Raw genomic sequence first — 27005 nt, forward strand, 5'->3', positions numbered from 1 at the left:
TGGGGTACCTGGATTGGCTTAGTTGGTTGAATGTCTGACTCTTGATTGTGGCTCAGGTCATGATCCCAGGGTTGTGGGTTACTGAGTGTGGAACCTGCTTAAGATTCTCTCTCCCTCTCCCCTCCCTCCTTCTCTCCCTTCCCCCTCTGCCCCTCTCCCCTGCTTATACTCTCAATAAAAGGACAATACAATAAAAATAGTAATCTCTACACCTGAGGTGGGGCTCAAACTCATAACCCCAAGATCAAGAGTCATACGCTCTGCCAACTGAGCCAGCCAGGTATCCCAAGGGCAGTATTTTAAATAAAGTGGTCAGGACAGGCTCCTCCATGAGGATCCATTTGAGCAAAGACTTGGAAGAGAGAAGCGGCTAAGCTGTGTGGCTCTCTGGCAGAAGTGTAGGCACGGAGACAGCAGTGTGAGAACCGTGAGGCTGTGCTTACAGCAAGGAGGCCCCTGTGGTCGGAGCAGGTAGGGACTGGATCACCTCGGACGTGTAGTTCACTCGTGAGACTTTGACTTTACCATGATCGCCACAATGAGGGAGTGCGGTTCAGTATTTTAGCGGGAATATGAGAGATAATTATACTGAATAGTGGGGCACATAAGGGAATGCTGTAAGCAGTTCTGCTTTCGTTGATTAGGTATCCAGATTTGACCACCAAGCTTCCATAATATCACCTGGTTTGGTTTCACTTGTTGAACTGAGGGCAGGGGACGTCAAATTTGTATAGATACTGCTCTGCCTGTCATCATGAAAGATGATCATTTTTGAGCTTTGTGACTTTCCTCAGCCTGATGATTTGAGATTTACCCCTGAGTAATATTTCCGGTTGATTGACATTTAGGTTCTTTCCAGTTTGGAACTTTCATGCATAAGCCTGCAATGAGCATTTGTTTACAAGTCTTGATGTGGAAATGTGTTTTACTTCTCTTGGTTAACTTTCTTAGGAATGGAATTACTTGACACATTACTTGTCACTAAACAAATATAGGTTTAACCCTATAGGATATCGTCCAACTGCTTCCAGGGTGGTTGTACCATTTTTACATTCTGTATTTTACGTGTATGAGTGCTTCAGTACTTCCTCATCCTGGCCAACACTTGGTATTGTCATTATTTGTAATTTGAATATTTCTGGTGGATATGTAACAGTGTCCAGGAGGCTCTAACTTGCACTTCCCTGAAAGCTAGTAGTGGTGGTGGGTCTCACTTCATCCGTGTATTGGCATGTATCTTGTGTGTGTCATTTGTGAACAGATCTTTTGCCCATTTTTTGTTGGGTTATTTAACTTACTGTGGAATTGTAGAGTTCTTTATATATTTCTGTATCAAGTCCTTTGTTAGATAGATGTTTTGCCAATATTTTCACCTTCTCTGTAGCTTCCATTTTTGTAATGGTGTTTTTTGAGAAGTTTTAAGTTTTCAGGAAGTTCAGTTTATTAATTTTTTCTTTTATGGTTTACTTTTTTTGTTTTCTAAGAAATCTTTGGCCATCCCAAGGTTGCAGACGTTTTCTCTTATATTTTCTTCCAGGACTTTTACAGTTTTCTCTTTTATGTTTAAAACTGTGATCCATTTCACATTGATTTTTATGAAAGTGTAAAGTAAGGCATGAGGTTCATCTTTTTTTTTTTTTTCTATACAGATACCCAGTTGTTGTAGCAACATTTATGGAAAACACTGCCTTTTTCCCTTACTGAATTACCTTGGTTGCTTGTTGAAAATCAGTTAGTGTAAAATCTTCAGTAGTATTCTTTCTTCAAATTATTTTGGCTATTTTACATCCTTTACATTTCCACGTAAGTGTTAGAATTTGCTTCTCAGTTTTTATAAAGATACTTAGAATTTTGATTGGTGTTTCACTGAATTTATATGTCTATTTGGGAAGAATTGACATCTTAACAATATTAAGTCTTCTATATTTCTTTATTTTATTCAGGTTATATTATAGTTTTCAATGTATACATTTTGTATATATTTTACAAAACTTATCCCTAACTGTTTTGTGGGGTTTTTTTTGACTCTGTTGTATATTGTATATTGTTACTTCAGTTTCCAATTTAATGCCAGTATATAGAGACAGAGTTTTTATATATCAACCTTATACCTACAGTATTGCTTAACTCATTTTCTAGGTTCCTTAGGGTTTCTATGTATAAAATATACTATCTGCAAATAAAGACAGTTTTATTTATTTCTTCCTTTCTAACCTATGTACTTTTTTTAACCTATGTACTTTTTATTTCCTCTTAACTGCACTGATCACACAACCTCTAGTACAATGTTGAATAGAAGTGGTGAGAATCTTGATCTTAAGGTGAAAGCATTCAATTTCTGACTATTAAGTATGATGTTAACTATCTGCTTTTTTTGTTAGATTTCCTTTATCAAGTTGGGACTTCCTTCCTGTTCCTCCCTCCCGCCCCCCTGCTGAGAGTTTGTTTAGTCATGAATGGGTGTTGAATTGGGTCATAACTTTTTTTTTTTTTTTGCATCTACTGAGATGTTTACTTGTTTTTTCTCCTTTATTTTGTTCATATGGCGATTTATGTTGATTAAAACTCGAATGTTAGGGGCGCCTGGGTGGCTTAGTCGGTTAAGCGTCCGACTTTCGCTTAGGTCATGATCTCGCGGTTCGTGGGTTCGGGCCCCGCGTCGGGCTCTGTGCTGACTGCCAGCTCAGAGCCTGGAGCCTGTTTCAGTCTGTGACTCCCTCTCTCTCTGACCCTCCCCTGCTCACGCTGTCTCTCTCTCTCTCTCCTAGAAATAAATAAAAACCTTAAAAAAAAAAAATTTTAAAACTCGAATGTTAAACCAACCTTCTATTCCTGAGATAAACCGTACTTGGTCATAATGTATTACCATTTAAAACATATTTTACTCTATTCAATTTGCTTTTATTATCTTTTCATTTAAGTTCATGAAAGATATTGGTTTATAGTTTTCTTGTAATATCCTTATGTGGTTTTGTTATCAGGGTAATAAGTAAGAAAACAGTTGGAAAATGTTCTTTCCTCCTCTGCTTTCTAAAAAGGTTTGTGTCGAAATGTATTTTTTCTTTAAATTTTTCATTCGTCACTGAAGTTATTATCTGGGCCTGGAGTATTTTTTGTGGTAGGATTTTTTTTTTTTTTTTTTTTTTTTTACTTTTATTTTAGAAAGTACAGGGGAGAGGGGCAGAAGGAAAGAGGGACTCTCAGGCAGGCTCCACACTTAGCAAAGAGCCCAACCTTGGGGCTGTATCCCAGGACCGTGGGATCATGACCTGAACCGAAATCAAGAGTTGAACACTCAACTGACTGAGCCACCCAGGCACCCCTTGTGGTAGGACTTTTAATTGTAAAATGTATTTAATAAATATAAGGGTATTCACATTTTTTGTTTCTTCGTGAGTCTAATGATTTGTCTCTTTCAGTGAATTTTTTCCTTTCATCCAAGTTATCAAATTTATTTGTGTAAAGTTGTTTTAGAATATTCTCTTATTCTTTGCAAGTCTGTACTATCTGTAGTGATGTCACTTCTTTCATTCCTGATAATGGAAATTTGTACCTTCTCTACGCCTTCAGTTTTTCCTTTTTCCTTTTCCCCTCTTCATCTTCTCCATCAATCTATCTAGAAATTTATTGGTTCCATGGATTTTTTTTTACATAAGCTTTTGGTTGTATTGATTTTTCTCTATGGTATTTCTTTTTCGTTTTACTTACACTCTTTATTATTTCATCTTATTTTGGCTTTAGTTTGCTTTTTTCCTAGCTTCATAAAAAGAAAGCTTAGATTATTGAACTTGGACCTTCAATTCTGATACAAATATTTTAAGGTATAAATTTCCTTCTAGCATTGTCATAGCCATATTACACAAATTTTTAATGTGTTTTCATATTCATTCAATTCAAAATCTTTTATTTCCTTGATAATTTTTTCTTTGATGGGATTATTTAGGATTATGCTGTTTAGTTTCCAAATATTTCGATTGTTTTCCAGATATCATACAGATTTCTGATTTATTTATGTTATAAACTGTGAGCAAACTCTGTATGATTTCAATTCTCTTTAGTCTTTTTAAGTTTACTGTGACTTATTTTATGACTCAGCATATGATCTGTGTTGGTGACTATTTTATGTGCACTTGTAAAGAATGTGTACTCTGTTATAGTTGGGTGGAGTGTCCCATAAATGTCAATCAGAGCAAATCGATTCATGGTGTTTTTGTGTTTTCTCTGTCCTTACTAGTTTTGTGACATCTTCCAGCTGTTGCAAGAAGGCTGTTGAAAGCTCTAGTATTATAAATTTTTCCACTTTCTTCCCAGTTCTGTCAGTTATTGTTTCATGTACTTTGAAGTCCTGATCGATTTGAGATATTAGGATATGACATATAATGTAACAGTATCAGATGTTCACTGCTAGAAGTTGTTTGAACATATTAAAAAAATGCATGTACCTTTTAAAAGAATATTCTTCTCTATGGTAACTTTTTTAATATGTCTTTCATTAACTGTGAGAAGTTTCATAAAATATTGTCTTAGGAAATTTAGGAGTGAAGGCCATATGTTTACTTATTATCTCGCTGAATGCTGTGTGACCAAGTACATTTTTATTATTGAAGCTTGGCACTTAGTATGTTCACTTATTGATAATACTAATCAGGGTTCCTGAAAAAGTAATGAAGTGAAAAATAACACATGGTTTGAAGAAGGCCAGGTATATCACAAGCTATGAGATGTTGGTTCCCTTTCTTTACTGGAATTAGTATTTGCTGTGCAGCTAGGTCAGGTGGCTCTTCATACTGGTTTGACTTATTTCAGAAACTTAGGTTGGCATTTAAAAGTGATGTTGAAGGGCGCCTGGGTGGCTCAGTCGGTTAAGCGTCCGACTTCGGCTCAGGTCATGATCTCACAGTTCCTGAGTTCGAGCCCTGCATTGGGCTCTGTGCTGACTGCCAGCTCAGAGCCTGGAGCCTGCTTCAGATTCTGTATCTCCCTCTCTCTCTGACCCTCCCCTGCTCACGCTGTCTCTCTCTCAGAAATTTAAAAAAAAAAAAAAAAAAAAAGTGATGTTGATAGGAGTAAAACAGTCTCTGATCTGAGCTTGGCTTTATCTTGATGCATCATTGTTTGTCTTGGTTCGGGGAAGAAACTTTGGGATTGGGTACGAGGCCTTTCCGCAGTGGAGGGAGGAGAGTAGGAGAAACTCAGCTGGCAGGCTCTTTCTGGGGAAACAGTCTGAATTGTAGATTCTGTTTTGTCCAGATTTGGGGAAAGGGGTGCGGATCATTCATGTGAGAAGATGCTTCCAGATCCTGTCTGTTGAGTTAAATCTGTCTACTCTTCAGACTTGGAGCACACAACAATTTATTCTACACAAGCCAGTCTGTATGTAAGGATCGTCGTTCCAAAAGAGACTGCCCCTTAGCCTCTGATGAAGATTTTCAGTTTTGACATTTTTATTTTTTCAAACCAAAAATCAATGCAAAGAGATTGTATTTTCAAGTTTTGATTTAAATTCCAGTTAGTTAACATGCAGTGTAATATTAGTTTCAGATGTAGAATTTGGTGATTCATCACTTAGAACACCCAGTGCTCAAGATAAAAATGAACATCAACTATTTGTTGTTCTGTACTGGAAAGGCTGTCATTTACTGAAATGTGTAGAAACGATAGAAGATAATTTCAGTTGAAAAGCAACTGCGGTGCCTGACAGGTCATCCATGAAAACTCTAATAGTCTTTGAGTGGGTGAGCTTTTTTCTTATATCAGTTAAAAAAAATAGTCGGTTCGAGACTTTTGTGTACCGGTTTAAAATTGTAGATCTATCCTCAATGGTGGAAAAACATATATGGCAGCCAAGATTCTATTATTAGGAATCTCATTTTGATGTCTATTTCCATTTTCAGATGTATGGTAATCCTCACTTCAGCCCTTAGAAGTATCCAAGTTCAGAATAAGAGTAGTTCCTATTCAGACTACTGAGTCAGTTTATAAACAAGGTCATTGTATTTACGTTTGATCCCAGTGCAAGGAAGAGTAGATTCCTTTCAGTTTTCTCTGCTGAGTTGTACTTAAAGTACATTTTTTCAAGCTTATAAATAGACAGGAAGTCAACAAAAATTTAAGAAATCTCAAGAGGGCTATAACTGTCTTAGCTTCATTTCAGTGAAGAGCATTTGGCAAATAGTTAATTGCTTAGCAAGAAGCAGGCGCTGCCCTGACTAGTGATTAGATACAATTTCAACATACAGGATTTGGGATGAGATTAGATTGATGAGTCTTTTTTTTTTTTTAATTTTCTTTAACGTCTATTCATTTTTTGAGAGAGAGAGAGACAGAGCGTGAATAGGGGAGGGACAGAGAGAAAGCGAGACGTAGAATCCGAAGCAGGCTCCAGGCTCCGAGCTGTCAGCACGGAGCTTGATGTGGGGCTCGAACTCACAGACTGAGATCATGTCCTGAGCCAAAGTCAGACACTTAACCAACTGAGCCACCCAGGCGCCCCTAGATGAGTCTTTGAGAGATGGAAAAGTGACTTCCGTCTGCTTGGACGTGAAACCCACGTAGGCATCGTAGGTTTCCCTGTCAATTCATTGTCGTTTTCCTCCTTCTCTCCTAGGAGGCTCAGCAAATGCTTGGAAGACTTATTCCAGAGAAACAGATACTCAATGACCAATTAAAACAAGTTCAACAAAACAGTTTACACAGTAGGTGTTTTCTTTTTCAAATTGGCCTTTTCCTTTTGGCAAGAATTTCCTCCAGTGAAATTTCCTCCATTTAAAATGCATCTTCCTCACTGCCACTTTGCTTTTCTTGTCTTGCAATGTTTTTCTAAAATAGGAGATTCACTTCTGACACTCAAAAGAGCATTAGAAGCAAAAGAAGTGGCTCGTCAGCAGCTCCGAGACCAACTGGATGAAGTTGAGAAAGAAACCAGGTCGAAACTACAGGAGATTGATATTTTCAATAATCAACTGAAGGTAACTATTCATTGTGTCCCTACATATCCATGCTACCTATTAATTTTTCTGACTGGCCAGATGATTAGTTGATATTTAATCCCAGGTAGAAAAATTTATTATGCTGGTTCATCAGCCTCCGTGAAAGCCTTCATACTTACAGATGAACACAACCTGTCCTCTGAATTGCACGTGTCTCTTTAACATATAAAAATGAATTTGGTGTTTGTAAATGAAAGCTGAGGAAGTGGCCCCCACATGACATCTGTCTTGAACCTGAATTACATTTTTATACATCTCCATCTTTTTGTCTTTTGGTAACTACAGCAAGTGAGAGTCCAGAAGCCAGGCTGCAAGACTCTGTCTTCTGTTCTTTGAAGATTAATAGAAAGGGATTGTTTTCCCTTTGAAAACTAAGACTTTTTCTGCCACTTCTTACCTTTAAGATTGTCCTTGAATGGAAATCTTTATTTTGTTACCTCACATTTTAAAATGTTATTATTTAGTGGAGTAATTGCTTTTGTCTCTGTGGAGAAGTGGTAGATGGTTTTGTCATGTTTACATGGTAAAATTTAGGAAAATGCCAAAGCTCTTAAGGAATGTAAAAGTGGTTATGACAGCCTCCTTGTGATTGGTGCCTTTGATTTAACTGCACAGTTTTATCATTTAAGACTCTTAACTTTTATAATGAAACCAGAATGCAAAACAGTTCATTTCCTCCCAACAATGAGCATATACTGTAGATTTAAGTAAATACTGGAATTTTTAATCAATTATGTTATTCTAAGAAATGGACCACATTTTTTTTTTTTTTTTTTTTTAGATACTCATTTTCATTTTCCGTCTCAAAATCCTTTATACTTAGTTCTGGCTAATTTTGCTTTTGGCATTCAGAAAAAGTACAACTCCTTTATTATTAAAAAGAGAAAAAAAATCGGGAAGCCTATTTACGATTTTTAGTTGGCCTTTGGAATGAGATTCTAGGCCAAATTGTTCAGACATCTCAGTTTGAGGTATTTGTGTCTCTCCCTCCCCAAGCCTCCCCAGAGTAATAGGTAATGAACTTTTCTGTTGTACAATGCCAAGCAAGTGCTCTTGGGGGAAGTATTACTTGAGCCAACTGAGTGTTTTTCTTCGCTTTCATTCTTACACAGAATATGTGCTTGTGTGTGTGTGTGTGTGTGTGTGTACTATATGTGTGTTCCACACTTGTGTGTATGTGATTATATATGATGTGTAACTGCTGAAAGTAGAGCTGTAAGTTCTCTCTCTCTAGAATAAGCCCAATAAAAATGCTCACATTAACTCTCATTGACTTGTCACTATTTTAAGCAAAAAGAATAGGATCACAGTGCTTTTTAATAATTTCTTAGAATATAAACTGTTAAATATGCAGGTATCTTCTGGGGCGCCTGGGTGGCTTAGTCGGTTAAGCGTCCGACTTTCGCTTAGGTCATGATCTCACGGTTCGTGGGTTCGAGCCCCACGTCGGGCTCTGTGCTGACTGCCAGCTCAGAGCCTGGAGCCTGTTTCAGTCTGTGACTCCCTCTCTCTCTGACCCTCCACTGCTCACGCTCTCTCTCTCTCTCTAGAAATAAATTAAGAAAACCTTAAAAAAAAAATATGCAGGTATCTTCTAAACCCAGGCAATAGTCCAGATTTCTGCCTTGATCTTAGGATTCCTATCTCTAGAAATTGAACTCCCAAAATAAAGTTCATGTATTAGAGGATGACCCTGCAGTGGATGATTTTTTTCCCCAGATGCTGAGTCTATTTTTGAATTATTTTGGCCATTGAATTGCTGTTGCCGTCGCTAAAGAGAACACCCCATGATATGGTGTGATTCCAACTGTGTTTAATTGAAGCTGCCTTTACTGTTAGAATTGCTGATACAAAGGCTAACTTTAGCCCCTTATCCCATTTTATTCCTTTTGCTAAATATACTCATTTTTAAATAAGAACATTCCTTTCTGTCTTCATTTTTATTTTGGTTTTCCATTATTAACTTTAGTGTAGAGAGTAAAAAATTACAAGCCAGTATAGCTTTTTAGCAACTGGTGTGGAAGACTCAACAAATATGTTTATTGCCTTACAGTTATTTCGAGTATTCCTCTCATGCCTGGTGAAGCCACAACAGAAACACTTAAATCAAACAATCAAAAGATTTATAATTCGATTGAGACAACTCCAGAGGCAATTTTAAGACTCAGTCCCTGAGTATCTCCTGCCTCCTTTTCTTTGTGGTAGTCACATTGGCAAATATGAAGCATTTTTTCCCCTGACTTTAGAGCATGTATTCATTAGTAACTATAACTCTTGTGTGATCCAGTGGACTAGGAGAGCCAGCGTTCTGACCCTTGGGGTTTCCTCAGTGCCTCTCTTGATACAGTGGTGCCTTTACAGCATTCGCTCTAATGATGCAAAAATTACTTCTCTGTTGCTGGGAGTGAAACCTTGGCGATTGTCCAGTCATTTCACACATCTTATCTGGTGGTGTGAACTCATTTTATCCGAAACCTTCCCCTCCCAAAAGTAAACCAGCTGGAAAGTGTAGAAGAGAAATTGGGACTTAGCAGTTTTATTTTATATTCGTGTAGATAGTTCCTCTAGGAGAAGAGTGTAATTCACTCATTAGCGGCCAGTATAGTGACCCTGGAGAGGTACCTTATGGTGTGCCGAATTTTAAAATTAGTTGAAAGAACATTAAGCCTGTATTCAGTGGCTGGCTCCACAAATGAGGATTCGATTGAACAAAAACCAATTTCTTTATTTCTTTGGTAAACCAACTACTCGTAGTGAGTCTTCTGTTTCTTTTAGTGCACACTCAAAGTTCTGTCTAGTCCCTTAGTTACAAGATCAAGTAGGAAATCATAGCACCCTGCTTTAGCCCAGATTCAGCATTAAAGACAGCGATGTGAATGCCTTAAATGTATTTAGTTTCTTGAATGTAGAAGAGTTTAAAGAGTAGGTATGTTTTATCATTTTCTCCTTTTTAGTTTTTAAACATGCACTCTGACTTCGTACTTTCTACCAGGTGGCTAGTTCAGATGCCTTCTTCTTTTAAGAGTCTTTCTTTTCTCTTTACCTCAGGAAGAATTACATTCCTACTTCCTCACCCAAGCCCTGTTAACTAGTGATGGAAATGCTCAAGTCATTAATTAAAGAGGCAAAGAATTGCTTTTGCAGTCAAGTTAACAGGTGTATATTTCATATAGGTGGCAACGTATTGAGAACATAGAGCAGGCTTACAATTGCAGTTGTGTTTTAAACAGCTCCAGATTCAGGGATATGAAACATATAAAGTCTCCAGTCTTCTTACCTGATCTTATAGAAATTGAGGGCTCATGCTTTCCTTTCAGGAAAGGTTCTTTTTTCATGTATCTTGATAGACATTTACCTCACAGATGTGATATTTTTATGTTCCAAAAATAATCCCACGGAATATCTGTCTTTTTCTAATTTATCACACCAAACCAAGAATTACTTGAAAAAAGAAGCAGAAAAATCTTAATGTCGCAAATACACTTTGCTTTTTTAAGACCGAAGGAAAGAGCTAGGTGAGGGGTGGGCAGAAATGATAGCACACTGAGGCAGTGACTATCTTTGTGCTAGAAATCCCAATTGGCAGCCTTTATATTTATGCTGCCTTTTATATGAACAGTAAATTTTAGCTTTTTGATGATCAAATGAAATATCTGGCCAGTGATTTAATCATGAATAATTGATGTTGCTAGCAGGAATTAATACTTCTTAAGGTAGTTTTAATTCGGTGGATTAAATTTGTTTACCATACTTTTTGCTTATGTACTCCATATGCAACAAATATTTTCTCATGCTAAGAAATCAGTAATCCTCTCATATTTGTGGTTCTTAAAACATCGATTTAAAATTATTTTCTGTGACTTTCTCTTTTAACTTCATTTTACTGGAGAATCAAAACTCTTAACGTATTTGGAAGACTCTAGCTGCCTCAAGGGCACATAGAGACTTTCTGATGCTTGTTTTTTCGTACATATAGTGCCTTGCTTGCAGGTATAAAATTATGGTTCTAGCAAGGGTCAAATATTACCGATAGGGACTTTTCAGATAGAAGCACTTGACTTCCCCTTGCCCTTGACAATGTGAATAGTTACTGTAACAGTTTTCCTTGGCGCTGACAGCTCGGTATTCCATATTTGCATGTCTTAACTATGCTATGTACATAATGTACACCTTATAGCTTTTAAGGCTTCAAACATACGGCAAATAAGAGAATTCATCACTCAGAGAGGCTAGACGTTGTGTTTCATGTTGAGAAGTTGAAGTCCATGTCAGTTCCCATCTAGTCACTGTGGCTGGACAAGTCCTAATGTGAATGGCATTTACATTGGAGCATTTCCTTTTTCCAGTCAGTGGCAATGGAAGACTCCATGTTGGAGTGCCTGGCAGTTCTCCTGGGCTGCGTCGTCCACTTAGACTCGTTGCTAAAGGTCTCCATGCCCTACGCAGGCAGTGCACATCCTTCTCAGCCTAAGGGTGAAGGACCATCTCCAGCTCTGTGCTTCCCGTTTCCCCCACGCAGATGAGTGCTCAGTGTCTATCAAGTGCTGAGTGTTCTTTGTAAAACTGATTAGTTATTGCAGATCGTGGAGTATAGGTGAATCTTGCCTCTTGACAAACTCTGTGTGTGATGGTGGAAGCTCTGAACCACAAGCTGGATAAGGTACCGTATACTGTAGTCTTGTCTTTATGACAAGTGTTTTAGATCATCGAATGTGGGGCGCCTGGGTGGCTCAGTCGGTTGAGCGTCCGGCTTCGGCTCAGGTCACTATCTCATGGTTCGTGGGTTCAAGCCCTGCGTTGGGCTCTGTGCCAACACCTCATAGCCTAGAGCCTGCTTCGAATTCTGTGTCTCCCTCTCTCTCTGACTCTCCCCTGCTCGTGCTCTCTCTCTCTCTCTCTGAAATAAATAAAACACTAAAAAAAAAATTAGATCATTGAATGTGCCACTTGGTTGCACAGTGTTGAAGGTCAACACTCAGTCATGATTTGGGTCTGCGTGCCTATTTCCATCATATGGAGACAGTATTATAGTCAGTAATAGTATTCTAAAAGTGGACATTTTATTTCTTAGCAAAATTGGTTATTTAGGACTAATTCAGAATGAAGAATTATATTTTTTAATATGCTTGGGAAATCAGGCTTCTTAAACTACTCAAGAGGCCATTAAAGATATAAATTCTGCCCATATGACATCTGTTCTTAAAGTTGCTCCTGAAAACTGAATTGATGTGGAACTGAGAAAGCCAGTTATGGTAAATAAGGTTTTTGGCTTAACTGAGGATTTTATGCTCTTGGCTTCAGACACTTGCTTTCATGGCAGCCTCACTCATTATGAAGGCAGTAAAGGCAAAATGTTTAGCAACCAGGGCAAAAAAGAAAAGAGTTGGAGAACGAGCTGCAGAACAGAATGAGAAGTCAGGGGGAAAATGAATGTGAAGGGAAACAATGAAGGAAAGGGAAAGATCCAGAAAGAGATCGAGATACAGAGACAGCAAGAGACGTGGGTATAAATTCAAATAAAATGACAGCGTTGCCTTCTCATATCAGTAGAACACTGTTTGGCTGTTTCATAGTTTACTACCTTACCTTATTCAAGATTAAATTTTATTTTTACCTATATGATCCTTTTGGGGTTTTTTTGTTTTGTTTTTTCTTTTTTTTTAAATTTTTTTTTAATGTTTTATTTATTTCTAGGAGAGAGAGAGAGAGAGACAGCGTGAGCAGGGGAGGGTCAGAGAGAGAGGGAGTCACAGACTGAAACAGGCTCCAGGCTCTGAGCTGGCAGTCAGCACAGAGCCCGACGCGGGGCTCAAACCCACGAACCGCGAGATCGTGACCTAAGCGAAAGTCGGACGCTTAACCGACTAAGCCACCCAGGCGCCCCATGATCCTTTTGAAAAGACCTGTTCTGCACAGAAGTAATAAAACTCTGTCATCCAATGTACTTGTGATTGTGGCAACTTTATGTAGAGTCCTTGAATATAGAAAAATAATTAGAACATTCCAGAGACTCAAAGTAATGAACCAGGTGTTGTATATGTTGTATAGACCAGATTCTATGCCGTACCCATATGTTTGGTTGGTTGGTTGAGGTTTTTTTTTATAGTGTGGGTTTTTCTCCTGAGGTTTTAAAAACATATTTAACAAAAGGTGACTTGGGAAAGAGAAAAAAGCAGAATTCAATCTTTGAGAAAAACGTATTCTTCTTTTATTCTCGTTTAGCCAGAATCCTTGATCATTTTATCCTTTAGAATAACATTTATTTATTTATTTGTTTGTTTATAATGTATATTTTTGAGAGAGCATGCATACAGACGGGCATGGGGCAGAGAGAGAGTGGGGCAGAGAGAGAGTGGGACAGAGATTCTGAAGCAGGGAGCTAACAGCAGGGGACCCAGTGAGGGGCTCAAGATCACGACCTGAGCTGAAGTAGAAATTCAACACTCAACCCACTGAGGCACCCCTTGAATAACATACATTTATTTTTTAAAAAACTTTTTTTAATTAATGTTTCATTTACTTCTGGGAGAGAGAGAGAGGGAGAGACAGCGCAAGCAGGGCATGGTCAGAGAGAGAAAGGGAGATACAGAATCTGAAGCAGGCTCCGGGCTCTGAGCTGTCAGCACAGAGCCCGACACAGGGCTCGAACCCACGAACTGTGAGATCATGACCCGAGCCGAAGTCAGACACTTAACCGACTAAGCCACCCAGGTGCCCCGAATAACATGCATTTAAAATAAATGGGATATCACTTTATTAAATTAAGTTGAGACATTTTGGGAAAACTCAGATTTTCAGGACAAAATGGAAGATGTGGGTGAAGATCCTTAATTAGCTCTAACTATAAAGAGCGCAGGATTTTCTAGTTCTTTTCCCCTCTTCTGTCCACCTGTCTCCTCACCCCTTCACACACACACACGCACACGCTCTGTGCATTCGTCTTTGGCTCTTTTGTAGCACTTATGATAGATTGACTGCCAGTTGTGCCATGAAGAACTGGAATTCCTATTTGGTTGAATAGTGACCTCAGATTCAGAATAATACTTAAATGTGTTTTTAAACATAAACATAGCCCTTCTCAGAATTTAAATAACCGATTGACATATATATATTTTTTATATTCCTCCCATTTTAATGCATCAAGAGTGAATACATTTTATAATCTGGTAATGAATGGAAAAATCAGTCTACTTTGATTTGGGTACATTGCCTATGTTTCAAAATATTTAACCTACCTTTCAGGTTTCTCCACGCAGGTAGTTTCCCCTGTCTTAACTGGGTTTGTTGATTTTTGGCTTGCTTTGCTTTGCTTTGATTTGATTTGATTTCCTTTCCCTTTGCTTTCCCTTTCCTTTCCTTTCTTTATTTTGTTTTTGATTTGCTTTTCAGTTTCACAACTACTTTCGCAACCTTTGCCTTTCAGTTTCACAACCACTTAATTGACAAAAGGTACTGTATTTTAAAGCTCAGAAGGCTTTTTAAAAATTCTGATATTGTGTGCTACATAATATCCCTGGGTGAGAAATAAAGTGACATTTATTTTATATGAAAGCATTTCTACTTTTGACACTCTGTAAGTATTAGGTTGAGACAAAACAAACACCTGAAAATTTTTGATGCTGGCATCTAGATCCGTTTCCTGTGAGGTCAATTTCATATTAACAGAATGAAGATTTTTATAAACATAAGAGATGTGTCCTAAACAGTTTTATTTTGATTTAAAATGTTGAGTTCATGAATTTCAAGTAGTTAAGGTGTGTTTATTTTGTCTCATTTTGCCATGAGACAGGCTGAGGCAAAAGCCAGAAGCAAAGTAATCCTTCAGAAAAGTTAAATGACCAAATTAGCAATAAATTTCCATTAACTACTAGCCTTTCCATGCCCCACTGCTAGTTAATTCTTCTGTCTCTTTATAAGCATTTGAGTAATGTTTATGAAAAGGAATCTCATACATGTTGTTCAGGTGGACATTTGCCTATATTTCACGTAATGTCACTTCCTGTAATGCACCTGTTTTTGAGTGTCTCTTAAGGCCAAAGGAAGAAGAAACAGTCACAGTTTTTAAAGCAAGTGATTCTGTGCCCCTTTCATCGCAGTAGAACAACTGTCATTAGTAAACTTGAAAGTGAGCCATGTTTCGCAGGGCAAAGAAAGTTGAATCTTCTTGAGTATTCAATTTGTCAAGCATATTGCTTTTGAAATACTTTGGCTTCATGCCATAGGATGTCCAAAGATGTTTTATGGTACAAATATCTTAATTCTTGAGGGAAAATAAGTGGTTTCTCCCCCTTAGTTGAAGGAACAAAGTTAAAAGTAAGCTTATTTTCCATCTATCTTTGCTAATACATGACACAATCTTTGTTTGGCGATTATATTCTTCTTATGGTTCATAATCTGTGCTTGATCAAAGACCCCTTTCAGAACCAAATGAAAGCTATGAGCCTTCTCTGCAAGAAAAATGCCCATAGCCCAGTTTGCATGCTATTTTATACTGTTCCCTGAGCCAAAACTTATTCATAAGCCCTGATGAAAAAACTTTGTTACATCTTAGAATTCTATAGGTATTATTGGTGATAAAAATCTTAACCATTTTAATTTATATGCACTACATATCTTATAGTTTTTTCCTTAATGTTTATTTATTTTTGAGAGAGAGTGCGTGCAGAATGAGAGAGAGGCAGAGAGCTGCCAAGAAGGCTCTGGACTGTCAGCACAGAACCTGACCTGGCTCTTGATCCCACGAACCATGAGATCATGACCTGAGCTGAAATCAAGAGTCAGTCGCCCAACCTACTGAGCCACTTAGGAACCCCTGTAGTTTTAGTTTTCTTATATATTTGTAACACATAGCTAGTCTTCTTCAATACATGTTTAATTATTTCTTCTTTATTAAAAAAGCCATTATACTGTATTAAGAGATAATATCAAGTTACCATGCACTATACATATTCAAAACATCTACTCTTGAATAGAAGAAATAGATTTTTCACAGAAGAAAAATCAATAAAGTTGTATACTCAATACCTTATTGCTAGATGAATAGCCAGGCAATAAATATGTGACTCTAGGGTTATTGATTTTAGGAAAAACTAATTTTAGTAAGAGCCACAAGTGAGAGAATGAATTTTGATTCTCAGGAATTCCTCATTTGTTCTCTTTTTATCTTAGTTATAATATAGAGAAGTAACTGTGACAAGATTTAATAGGATTTGCAGGGTCACCTTGATGAGGTTGACCACCAGCAAAAGGTGGTACAATTCAAGCAGTGAAGGTTTTCATAGCTACTTCTCCCAATGGTCCTGTCATTTCCTAAATAAATAATTTAATGACACCAGATGTATTTGTCACCTTAGAAATGTTTTCCCTGAAAAAATTAAAAGGCTACTTTTAAATAACAGTGATTACACTTGATTTCTGAAATAGAGGTATTGAAAGAGAGTAACAGAGCAGTGTAGTCTTCTGTCCCTCAGATGAAGGGACCCCGCTCCATAAGTCCCTTGTCACGCACAGAAAGGCAAGTCATTAACTCCTCTTTCGTACATATTCCTTCATTCTATAGATTGTCCTCCTAGAAGTTCAACTTCAAAAAGAGCATTACTAGGGCGCCTGCGGTGGCTCAGTCGGTTGAGCGTCCAACTTCAGCTCAGGTCATGATCTCACGGTTCGTGGGTTCGAGCCCAATGTCGGGCTCTTTGCTGACAGCTAGCTCAGAGCCTGGAGCCTGTTTCGGATTTTGTGTCTCCCTCTCTCTCTGACCCTCCCCTGCCCATGCTGTCTCTCCCTCTCTCTCTCAGAAATAAATAAAACATTAAAAAAAAAAAAGAAAAAGAATGTTATTGGGGCACCTGGGTGCCTCAGTCAGTTAAGCATCCGACTTGGGCTCAGGTCATGATCTTGTAGTTTGTGAGTTCGAGCCCTGCATCAGGCTCTGTGCTGATAGCCTGGAGCCTGGAGCCTGCTTCAGATTCTGTGTATCCCTCTCTCTCTCTGCCCCTACCCCACTCACACTCTGCCTCTCTTATCTCTCTCTCTCAAAAATAAACATAAAAAAAAATTAAAATTAAAGTTACCAAAGCCTAGAAATCATAAATTTCCTGCTTCATCTTGGTTCATGCCATCTAAATCTCCCAAGTCCAAAGAAAGAGGGGAAAACCTAGAATGCCTTCCTGTTCACAACATCTTGAGTTTCTAACAGTTGTATACACAGCAGTATTTGAAGATGATGGAGACGATGGAAGAATGTTGCAGTCCTCAAATCTGGATCACAAGATGCTAGAGCCTTCTGTTATCTTATTTGACATCTGCTGTTGTACGGCTCCTGCAAGTTCTTTTTCCTTGGAGGTCCTTGAAACCTACAACTTATTTATACGGCTCAGAGATGGGTTCAGCCTGTCCTGTGATGCTGATGTACCTAAGAACAACTTTGCTTTTAAAATTCTAAAATACTTTCCATCATGTATATTTGATACATCCAAAAATTGTTTTGTTTAGATTCTTTAAACTCATTTCCTGTTGGTTTTTATTTTATCATGCCTTCTAAAACATTACTAACTTTACTTCCATCTATCTTTACTTTGTATCTGGTAATTAACAATGTGTAAGTCAATATCCAATCACTAGAGCCCAGGATAGAAAGGAAACGTGTGTTCATAGGTGCTTTGGTATGTCATGGCCAGTGCTTCTGCGGTAGCTACTAAATATTTTGATTGTCACTCTGTCTGGAAATAGATTTTTCCTGGATAAAGTAACAGCTTTTCTTTTTTACTGTATAATAGGCTCCTGAACATCAAACTAAAATGTGTTACTCTTCCCCTGGCATTTCTTTTTCCTTTGTGTTTTTTTGTTTATTTTTTTATTTTGAGAAAGAGAGAGAGAGAGAGAGATTGACCATGAGCAGAGAAGGAGCAGAGAAAAAGGGAGAGAGAGAGAGGATCCCAAGGAGGTTCTGCACTGTCAGATCAGAGCCTGATGCAGGGAGATGTGGGGCTTGAACTCACAAACCATGAGATCATGACCTGAGCTGAAACCAAGAGTCAGATACTTCACCAGCTGAGCCACCCAGGCACCTCCTTTGTATATTTTTTTAAATTTTTAAGTTTGTTCGAGAGAACATGCAAGTGGAGGATGGGGGGGGGGGTTGGGGAGAGAGAAAGAGAGAGAGAGAGAGAGAGAGAATCTTAAGCAGACTCCACACTCAGCAAGGAGCCTGACATGGGGCTTGATCTCACGACCCTGGGATCATGACCTGAGCCCAGACTAAGAATTAAATGTTCAACCAACTGAGCCACCCAGGCACCCCTGTTCTTTTGTATTTAATTTCAGCTGAGTTATTTTGGTTACTAGTTATGCCTTTTTGGTTTATTCCTGTAATAAGAATAAAACCCCAAATAAGGGACACTTAAATAAATAAGGAGTAATTTTTTTATGTGATCAACAGCATCTAAGAATTTCACAGACCTTAAAGCAATAGAAAACGCTAAGGGTCATCCACTCTGGCTCAGCTGTTGGCCCATGTCAGGGACCTGGGATTAGAATCCAGGTTTCTTGTTTCCCAGTTCAGTACTTTTTGATTATTGTCTTTTGCCATAAATTATTCTTCCTGAGCCTATTTAAGAACTTTATGCAGAGCGCCTGGGTATCTCAGTCAGTTAAGTGTCCCAGTTTGGCTCAGGTCATGATCCCACAGTTTGTGGGTTCAAGCCCCACATCGGGCTTTATGCTGACAGCTCAGAGATGGAGCCTGCTTCAGATTCTCTTTCCTTCTCTCTCCACCTCTCCCCTGCTCATGCTCTGTCTTACTCTCTCAAAAATAAATAAATGTAAAAAAAAATGTTTTTTAATAAAAAAGAACTTTATGCAATTGATGAAATGTTAAAATTAAAAAAGCAAGCTTTTCAGTCACTTTTTACCCTTTCTTTTAAAGGGTCTCAGCCATTGGGCTAATGATAGGGTAGTAGGCCATTGCTATCTGCACAGGGCCTAACTTTTGGGTCCCTCTCTTCGGACATTTAGAGATTGATTTAGTATCACCCCATTGCAGTTTTCCTTTTCACACAGAGATATTAACTTGAACCAAGAGTACAGATTACTGTAACAGGAATTGGCCCGATTTTTCCATTTGTCTCTAAAATATCAAACCCAAGTCACATGTCCAAGGCCACTGCTATAGGAGATATGGCTCCCTAGTTTGTGCCTACAAAGCTGATTCTTGCTGCCGTATCCTGCCTGGATATTCCCAGCCTCATCTGCTGGACTCCCCACTGAAGTCCCTTCCTTCCATTCCCATCTTCCCAGTGCCTGCTCCCCTCAGTTGTTCCCCCAGCACCTATACCCCCTCAGAACCACCTCCCCCCAACCTGATCTGCAAAGTTTTTCTTGTATCTCACTGGTCCCTTTTAGGACTTCTCCAAGTCTACTTCTGGTTTATGAAACACTTGTCCATGCGTTCTCACTTTATCCTAAGAACAGTGTAGCTAGCAGGAAAAGTTTAGCCAAACCCTTAGGACTTTTCTCTAGGAATAAGTGCGTTTTAATGCTGATCTTCTATAGACAGTGCTCTGCCTTCATTCAGTCTCTGAATGAATCTGAAGGTAGGAATTTAAGGCAGGAAGAAACCTACCCATTTGGGCTTAACCAGTGAACAAGATGAAGAAGACAAGGCAGACCTTAGTTCTTATATCTCAGCGAAACGTCCCCAGGGCTCCCGCCTTGGGGAAGTAGCCCTAGTTACCGAGACCGAGAGGTCACCTGGAAACACAGCCTTGGCCCTACTGGGCACTGACTCATCTGCTTTATTGTTGACACATGCAAGAAGAGTCGCGGTAGCGGAACGTGTTAGTGACCATTGGGTTCCTATGGGATTGAGGGTTCCCCCTGGACAGGCACTTCTTTTTTATTTTTTTAATTTTTGTTTTTAATTTACATCCAAGTTCGCATATAGTGCAACAATGATTTCAGGGGTAGATTCCTTAATGCCCCTTACCCATTTAGCCCTTCCCCCCTCCCACACAGGCATTTCTTTATTATTCACACTTTTGGGTGTTTAACCTTCTGACTTGAGTACTTTAAATATCATAAAATGCATTTTATTTTCAGTAGTCTGCTAAGGAAATCCCTGTTGTTCCTGTGGGCTGATATCGAATGAGGAGGTCAGGTCCAAGGTGGTGATCGTCACATTATTACATATATTTGCAACCTGACTGATGGGTTAGCCTGGGGCAGTTGACAGCTTCACACTTAAGCTCTGGTAGGGTGTGATTTGAAGAAAAACGGACCCTGGTGTGGACAGTCAAGGTTGTGGAACAGAGCGACATCCATTTGTTCTAAGACAGCATTGCAGAGAAGGTGAGGTTTTAATGGAGGTGGTGTGTGAAGAAGTGTATTTTTCAAGCCAGTAGAGGCTGGTGTTGATTCAGTATCAGAAAGTACCTTGAAGTTTTTCTAATGATCATCACCATATCTTAAAAGAGGTTAAGTCCATTTCTATTGCCAAATTTTTAAAAATATTTATTTATTTATTTATTTATTTATTTATTTATTTATTTATTTATTTTAAGAGGGAGAGAGAGTGCATGCACCCAAGTAGGGGAGGGGCTGAGAGAGAGGGAGAGAGAATCCCAAGCAGGCTCTGCCACGTCAGCACAGAGCCCGATGTGAGGCTAGAGCCCGACGTGGGACTAGAGCCCAATGTGGGGCTCGATCCCATGAACCGTAAGATCATGACCTGAGCCAAAATCAAGAGTCAGATGCTTAACAAACTGACCACCCAGGTGCCCCAGTATTGCCAAGTCTTGAACAATGTAGCTTCCTTAATGCCCTTCACTACCAGGTTCCTTCTAAAGCATGTAATGGAAATGGTGTAATGTCTTATGACTCACTAGAATATAATCTGGAACAGCTTTTGGAGATACTCATATCAAAATGTAGAGTGATTTCAGTTTTCCGAGTTAGCGCTTTTTTTTTCTTTTTAAGTCTGAGATGTTAGTCTCCTGAATGCCTAGACTTCCCCATCATGAAATGTTGCGTGCTAATAAACGGTGGAAATGCCAATCACCTCATGTTATTACATGAACTGTTTCCTGATTGTTTATAGGAACTAAGAGAAATACATAATAAACAACAACTCCAGAAACAAAAGTCCATAGAGGCCGAACGCCTGAAACAGAAAGAACAAGAGCGAAAGATCATAGAATTAGAAAAACAAAAAGAAGAAGCCCAAAGGTAAGTCTTCTGGTGGATTGTGGAGCCAGCTGAAGGATCGTTGAGTATTCATTCTTCTTCGTGGGGCTTCTGCAAGTATTTACTGACCGGAAAGAGCCTTCAGTCTGTGTGTGTGCGCGCGCGCGCGCGCGCACTCACGCATGCAAGCACAAATACGCGTATATATAAATCTTTGCATATGTAAGTACCCCCTGAAGTTTTTGTTGAGTTTCCAGAGCTCTCCCGAGCTACTCCTGTGTAGATAAATGGAATTATACAAGGAAATTAGGACACTTGGTATGCTCATTTGCATGCCCATGACCAAAATACGTTTCCAGTTCACAGCCCTTTAATAACAGTGGCTGTCCTGAGCGCTGGGTTTGAAATCAAAGCCCCTGAGCCCTCGCTGCAATAGGACTGACTGACAGAGTGCCACTCCGGCTTCTTTCGTCTTTTCTTCAACTGCAAATTAAACTTGAATACAAAAGGAGAAATTTTGCTGCTGCTACTGCTGCTGCTGCTGCTTAGGATACAGACACATGTTTTTGTTTGTTTTTGTTTGAATATTTGTGTTTGTGGTTTGTTCTTATTACTTGTAACTTTCTATAGGAAGTTGTAGAAACGTATTTGTTCGCTCGCAGGACGTCTGATTTTGTGACCGGATGTTTGCGTCTTAAATTTCAATTAATTTTTGACTCCAAGAAACAAAAATGACCAAATATTTCAGTGATACAGTATACATGGTAAAAAATCAGTTACTGATATTAGAATAAAAAGATGAAGAAACATACTTTAGGCAAGTTATTGACTCTACTGAGCTGAGCTCTCTCTCCGTTTAGCTACCCAGAGTGGTACACACTTTGTTGTGGGCGTAGATAGTACAGTTAACCCTTGAACAACAAGGAGGTTAGGGGCACAGACCCCCTGTTCAGTTGGGAAACCTGAGTATAACTTTTGACTCCCCCCAAAATCTAACTACTAATAACCTACCATTGACTGGAAGGACGCCTACATCTAACACGTATTTTGTTACGTTGTATATGTTACATACTGTGTTCTTACAAGAAGGTAAGCTAGAGAAATAAAATGTTAAAACGGTAAGAAAAAGAAAATACATTTACGGCACTGTACTGTCAAATACCCCCACATTAGTGGACCCACACAGATTAGCAGTGGATCGGTGGGTAGGGTGTGTAACCAGTTTAGAGGATTGTTTTACGATTTTCTTGGGGTATGATTCAAGGATTCATTTCTTGGATGTGCTGATTAACTCCATCCTTTTCTTATCTTTAAAGTCGATAAGACACTTTGATTATTCACATTAAACTGCGGTAAACTTTCATATTTCTGCAGAGTAGAAATCAGCACAAAATATCGTAATACAAAAAGGGTAGATTTTCTGCTTACAATCATATAAATAGTACCCAAAAATTAAGTTCAGAAGTTACATAGTTATACACTATAAATGATGCCTTTTATTAGTAGAAAATATTAAGCACATTTTTATTGTTTTTTCTTGTTGTTGTTATAAATGACAACATACGTAGGGGATCCCTTCAAAACTGTGTGTGTGTGTGCACGCGCGCACGCGCGTGCGCGCGCTTTCTTAAAAGATGATTTGAAAATTTTAAGTAAAATGTTAGGTATTTAAGCTAAGAATTTTACTGCACCAAATTTTCACATTCATGCAGCATAGAAATAAATACAATATTTTTTAAATGGAAAATACAGATTTTATCTGTTTATACTATGTTCTTTTGGCAGTGTCCCAATTCCAGGAAATGACCGTTGTGCATTGGCCATGTCACAGGACAGGGGTACAGGGTGCGGGGCCTGGAACCGACTGCTTGGGACCGAACCCCAGGCAGCTGTGGCTGTGTGATTTCAGACAAGGCACTTAGTCCCTCTCCCGCATCCTCCTGCTGTGTGAAATGGGGACAGTAATAAGACCTGCCCTCCCGGTGCGAAGGGTAATAGAGTTAATGTAGGAGGAGGAATAGTTACTACTGTCATCATATCGTTTCGTTTTGCACCTGAGTTTCATTCAGTGTTTTCTGTGATTTCATAGACTCTCCTGCGACGAGAGAAAAATCACCCCTAGTCGTCTCCTTGGGTTTCAAAATGAGGCCGTCTTACATTTCAGGGACTAGATTTAATTATACTTTTCGCGTCAGCTATTTTGAGAGACAGAAAGCTGTCAAACTCCAGAAAATGCATAGAGGCTATCATTTAGTAATGGGTGGCCGCTGCCTCGAGGGTTCAAACTAATCTGTTGCTCTCACCTTCAGTTTTTGGGGGGTGCTACATGTGTGTTCAGTCATGTGGGTGTGCTCTCTCGTCATGGGTATTTGTTCCTGTGTGTGTTATGGGTTTTTGTGGTGAAATACCAGTCTTATCATCGAGAAGTATCTTTGTGATTCTTCTAACTTCTTTATAAAATACTTCAGAAATCTTTCTGTGTTTTTCTGAGTCATGCGATTTCATCTCACTCAGAATTGGAGCCCCAAGAGCCTTTGTTTCATTGACTCAGGCTGCCCTCTCCGAAGAGCAGTATTCCCTCCGTGTTTAGCATCCCATTGACTAGATGGAGCTTTTTTTGTGAAAAGAGACCGAGGCAGTGTTAGACTGGAATTGCTTCCTGGCTGTAATCAAGCATTTTGTTGACAGACGAGCTCAGGAGAGGGACAAGCTGTGGAGTGAGCATGCGCAGCAGGACGATGAGCAGCAGCGGCCGAGGAAGACCCACGATGAAGAGAAACTCAGAAGGGAGGAGAGTGTCAAAAAGAAGGACGGTGAGGAGAAAGGCAAACCAGATGCACAAGACAAAATGAGTCGGCTTTTCCATCAGCATCAAGAACCATCCAAGCCAGCCGTCCAGGCCCCCTGGCCCACCACAGGTATTAGGGGCCAAAAGTCATTCTGGCAAACGAGTGTTCTCTCCCAGATCTTCCTGAGAAATTTCCATATCTAATCAGGCCCGGTCTTGGCTCCTTCCATAGAGATGAGAATCCCAGTGTCCTTTTTTGGGACCGTGCAGGTGTCCATTCTCTAGGATCACAAGATGGCTGTTTAATCTTCCACCACCATGTCAGCCTTTGGGCCCTATTACACTGGCATCTAGAGTCTTTTGCAGACAAAAGTGGCATGAGTTTCCTTACCGAGCCCCATCCGTAAACCTGTATTCCAAATTTGGAAAGAACCTGTGGCTTCTCCAGTTTGCTGTTTTCTCTGGGAATTTCTGAGCTCTTGCAGCCCCAGAAAATGACCCTTTTTCCCCCTTGCCTACACTGATCTGTCTTCAGTCCATACTGCATAAAGTCGTGTCTTTTACAAACTGTGACTTTTTTTTTTGTCCTTTGATCATAAGTTGCCTCTTCAAATCATGATAAATGAAAGACTTTGAATTTTCTAGAAAACATGAACTCTTACATCAGATGCAACCTAGAATGTATTTTTCAGATTCTTGTGTGGCTCTATAATATTGTACAGCTTTGCAGAATAATACTCAGCTGGAGAAAGTGATTGCCTTTTCCTTTATATGGTAAATTATAGTGATTCTGATTATCAGTGTGCATTTTATTGGTATACAGAAAGAAAAGAAAGCACACTCTTCCATCGGGTGTGCTTTCTGTTTCCAGTGGGCAAGAATGGGAGTTGGTTCAGAATTGGGTCTTACACCCTCCCTGCCTGCAGTTTGGGAGAAAGCAATAATGCTTTTGTTGATAGGAAAATAATTTCACCAGTACTCAATCTTAGGCAATTAGTATAAGTTCCTTATCTTGCCTCCTAGTATAAAATGAGGATTGGGGTGCCTGGCTGGCTCAGCCGGTTGAGCGTCTGACTTCAGCTCAGGTCAGGATCTTGCGGCTCGTGAATTTGAGCCCCTCATTGGGCTCTGTGCTCACAGGTAAGAGCCTAGAGCCTGTTTCAGATTCTGTATCTCCGTCTCTCTCTGCCCTTCCTCCACTCATTCTCTTCTGTCTCTCTCAAAAATAAATAAACGTTAAAAATTTTTTTTAACGAGGATTTCTTTTTTATATATAATTTTTTTTAAGTTTATTTATTTTGAGAAACAGAGCATATAAGCGGGGGTGAGGGGGAGTGGGGTGCAGAGGGAGTGAGAGAATGGATCCCAGGCAGGCTCCACACTGCCAGAACAAGGCCCAGTGTGGGGTTCGAACCCATGAACTGTGAGATCATTAGCTGAGCCAAAATCAGGAGCTGGACACTTAACCGACTGAGCCTCCCAGGTGCCCCTAAAATGAGGATTTCCTTTTCCTTTGGTCTGTGAGATACTCTGCACACCATCCAGCTGAAGGCTGCATAAAGATAAAACCTTCCCCTCACTGCTTTTCAGAGAAAATAGCTGTGTGTCTAAATACCTGCAGCTCTAGGGTATAAAGTTCCGAGGGCCGTGCTTAGGTAATTAAATTAGCCAGGAGTCAAAATATCATCTGCTTGCATGCATTTTTAAAAATTTTTCCTTGAAATCTAAATTATTTTCATACAAATTCTGTCGTGTGGTACACGTCCTGGTCCCTGGGAATGTAGAGGAAGACTTATGTCACCAGGGATTACCAATAATAATCGTTCTTGGTGAAATCAGCACTTACATTTTATATTGCTTTAGGGACCTAAAATACCAACATTTCCGTGTCTTTTCCTATGGAGAGTTGTGCTTCTTTACTTTCTGCCAAAGGAGTTTTCTTCCTGGCTGATTCAGTTCAGGGGTCACATTCTGGCCGTTGCATTGTACTCGGCACCCTGGAAGGGGAGAGGGGGCTTGATGCTTTACAGATGTGCACTGACGGAGCCCGAGCCCAGAGGCACTTCCACAGGGACCTAAGACAGCCTCACTGCATTTGGCGTTGGGATGGCCTTTGTTCAGGGAGTCAGCCAGTGGACTCTCTGATGGGTTTGATTGCTGACATCATATTTGGCTCTCCTGAGGCACTAAGTATGTGCTTCAGAAATCCCTTGAATAGATGGAAATCATTCAGATGTTGAGGGCGGCAGTAGAGCAGAGGTCATTCATTTGGTTTGTTGTCCTGCATCTGTGTTCCGTGTAATGTTTTATTTTTGTTCCCTTCTCCCCACTGTTTTGGAAATAGAAAAAGGCCCACTTACAATTTCTGCACAGGAGAACGTAAAGGTGGTGTATTACCGAGCGCTCTACCCCTTTGAATCCAGAAGTCATGATGAGATCACGATCCAGCCTGGAGATATAGTCATGGTAAGAAAGACTCCCGTCAAAGTGTGATTTCTGTCGATGATTAGCACCTGTCCCCTCCTGCACTTTATTTGACAGCGTGAAGGTGTCACCGAGTGTGACATCCAGTAATCCAGCATCTGGGCTTTTCAAGTATGGGCTCAGTCTTCCCTTCCTATCAGAAAGAAAGCTGATATTTAGAAATGTATCCTAACATCACTTTAAAATAGAGGTGTTAGAGAAAATGGGTGGTTATCACAGCTTTGGTGTGTTTTTAAATCTAGAAAGGTCTGGTAGTTTCAGAGTTTAGATTACCACTTCTATACTATGAATAGTCTTTAAGACATAGTTTTCAGTGCAAAATGCTTTATCATCATTTTCATGGTTGCCAATGAAAACTTCTGCATTTGCTGGTCAGTGCATCTTTTTTTCCCCTTTGTGTGATCATTGAATTGTGTGAAGAGTCACGAATTACATACGGTTAATCTGCCTTCTAATTCTGCAAATGAGCAGATAAAAGAGTTCAGAATTCTGCTTTGTCAGAGTTTATTGTCTTTAATTATATAATAGTTAAATATAATGAGTATAACTCCAACTATAGTCACCAG

The 27005-nt window shown here is 39.4% G+C and overlaps 1 protein-coding gene across 4 annotated transcripts in view; it reads left to right on the top strand.

Annotated features, from left to right (window-relative positions):
- The window catches only part of ITSN1 (intersectin 1), a 221074-nt gene that overhangs the window by 115708 nt on the left and 78361 nt on the right, over positions 1-27005 (top strand). For all 4 annotated transcript variants that reach the window (XM_039228609.1, XM_039228593.1, XM_039228583.1 and 1 more), the window contains 5 exons: positions 6608-6695; positions 6829-6968; positions 21082-21209; positions 23856-24085; positions 26300-26421. In XM_039228609.1, coding sequence (XP_039084540.1) covers positions 6608-6695; positions 6829-6968; positions 21082-21209; positions 23856-24085; positions 26300-26421 — 708 coding nt within the window. The remainder of the gene's footprint in view (positions 1-6607; positions 6696-6828; positions 6969-21081; positions 21210-23855; positions 24086-26299; positions 26422-27005) is intronic.

Source organism: Hyaena hyaena, unplaced genomic scaffold, assembly GCF_003009895.1.
Source record: "Hyaena hyaena isolate Hyena2069 unplaced genomic scaffold, ASM300989v1 scaffold_2, whole genome shotgun sequence".
Classification (NCBI taxonomy): domain Eukaryota; kingdom Metazoa; phylum Chordata; class Mammalia; order Carnivora; family Hyaenidae; genus Hyaena; species Hyaena hyaena.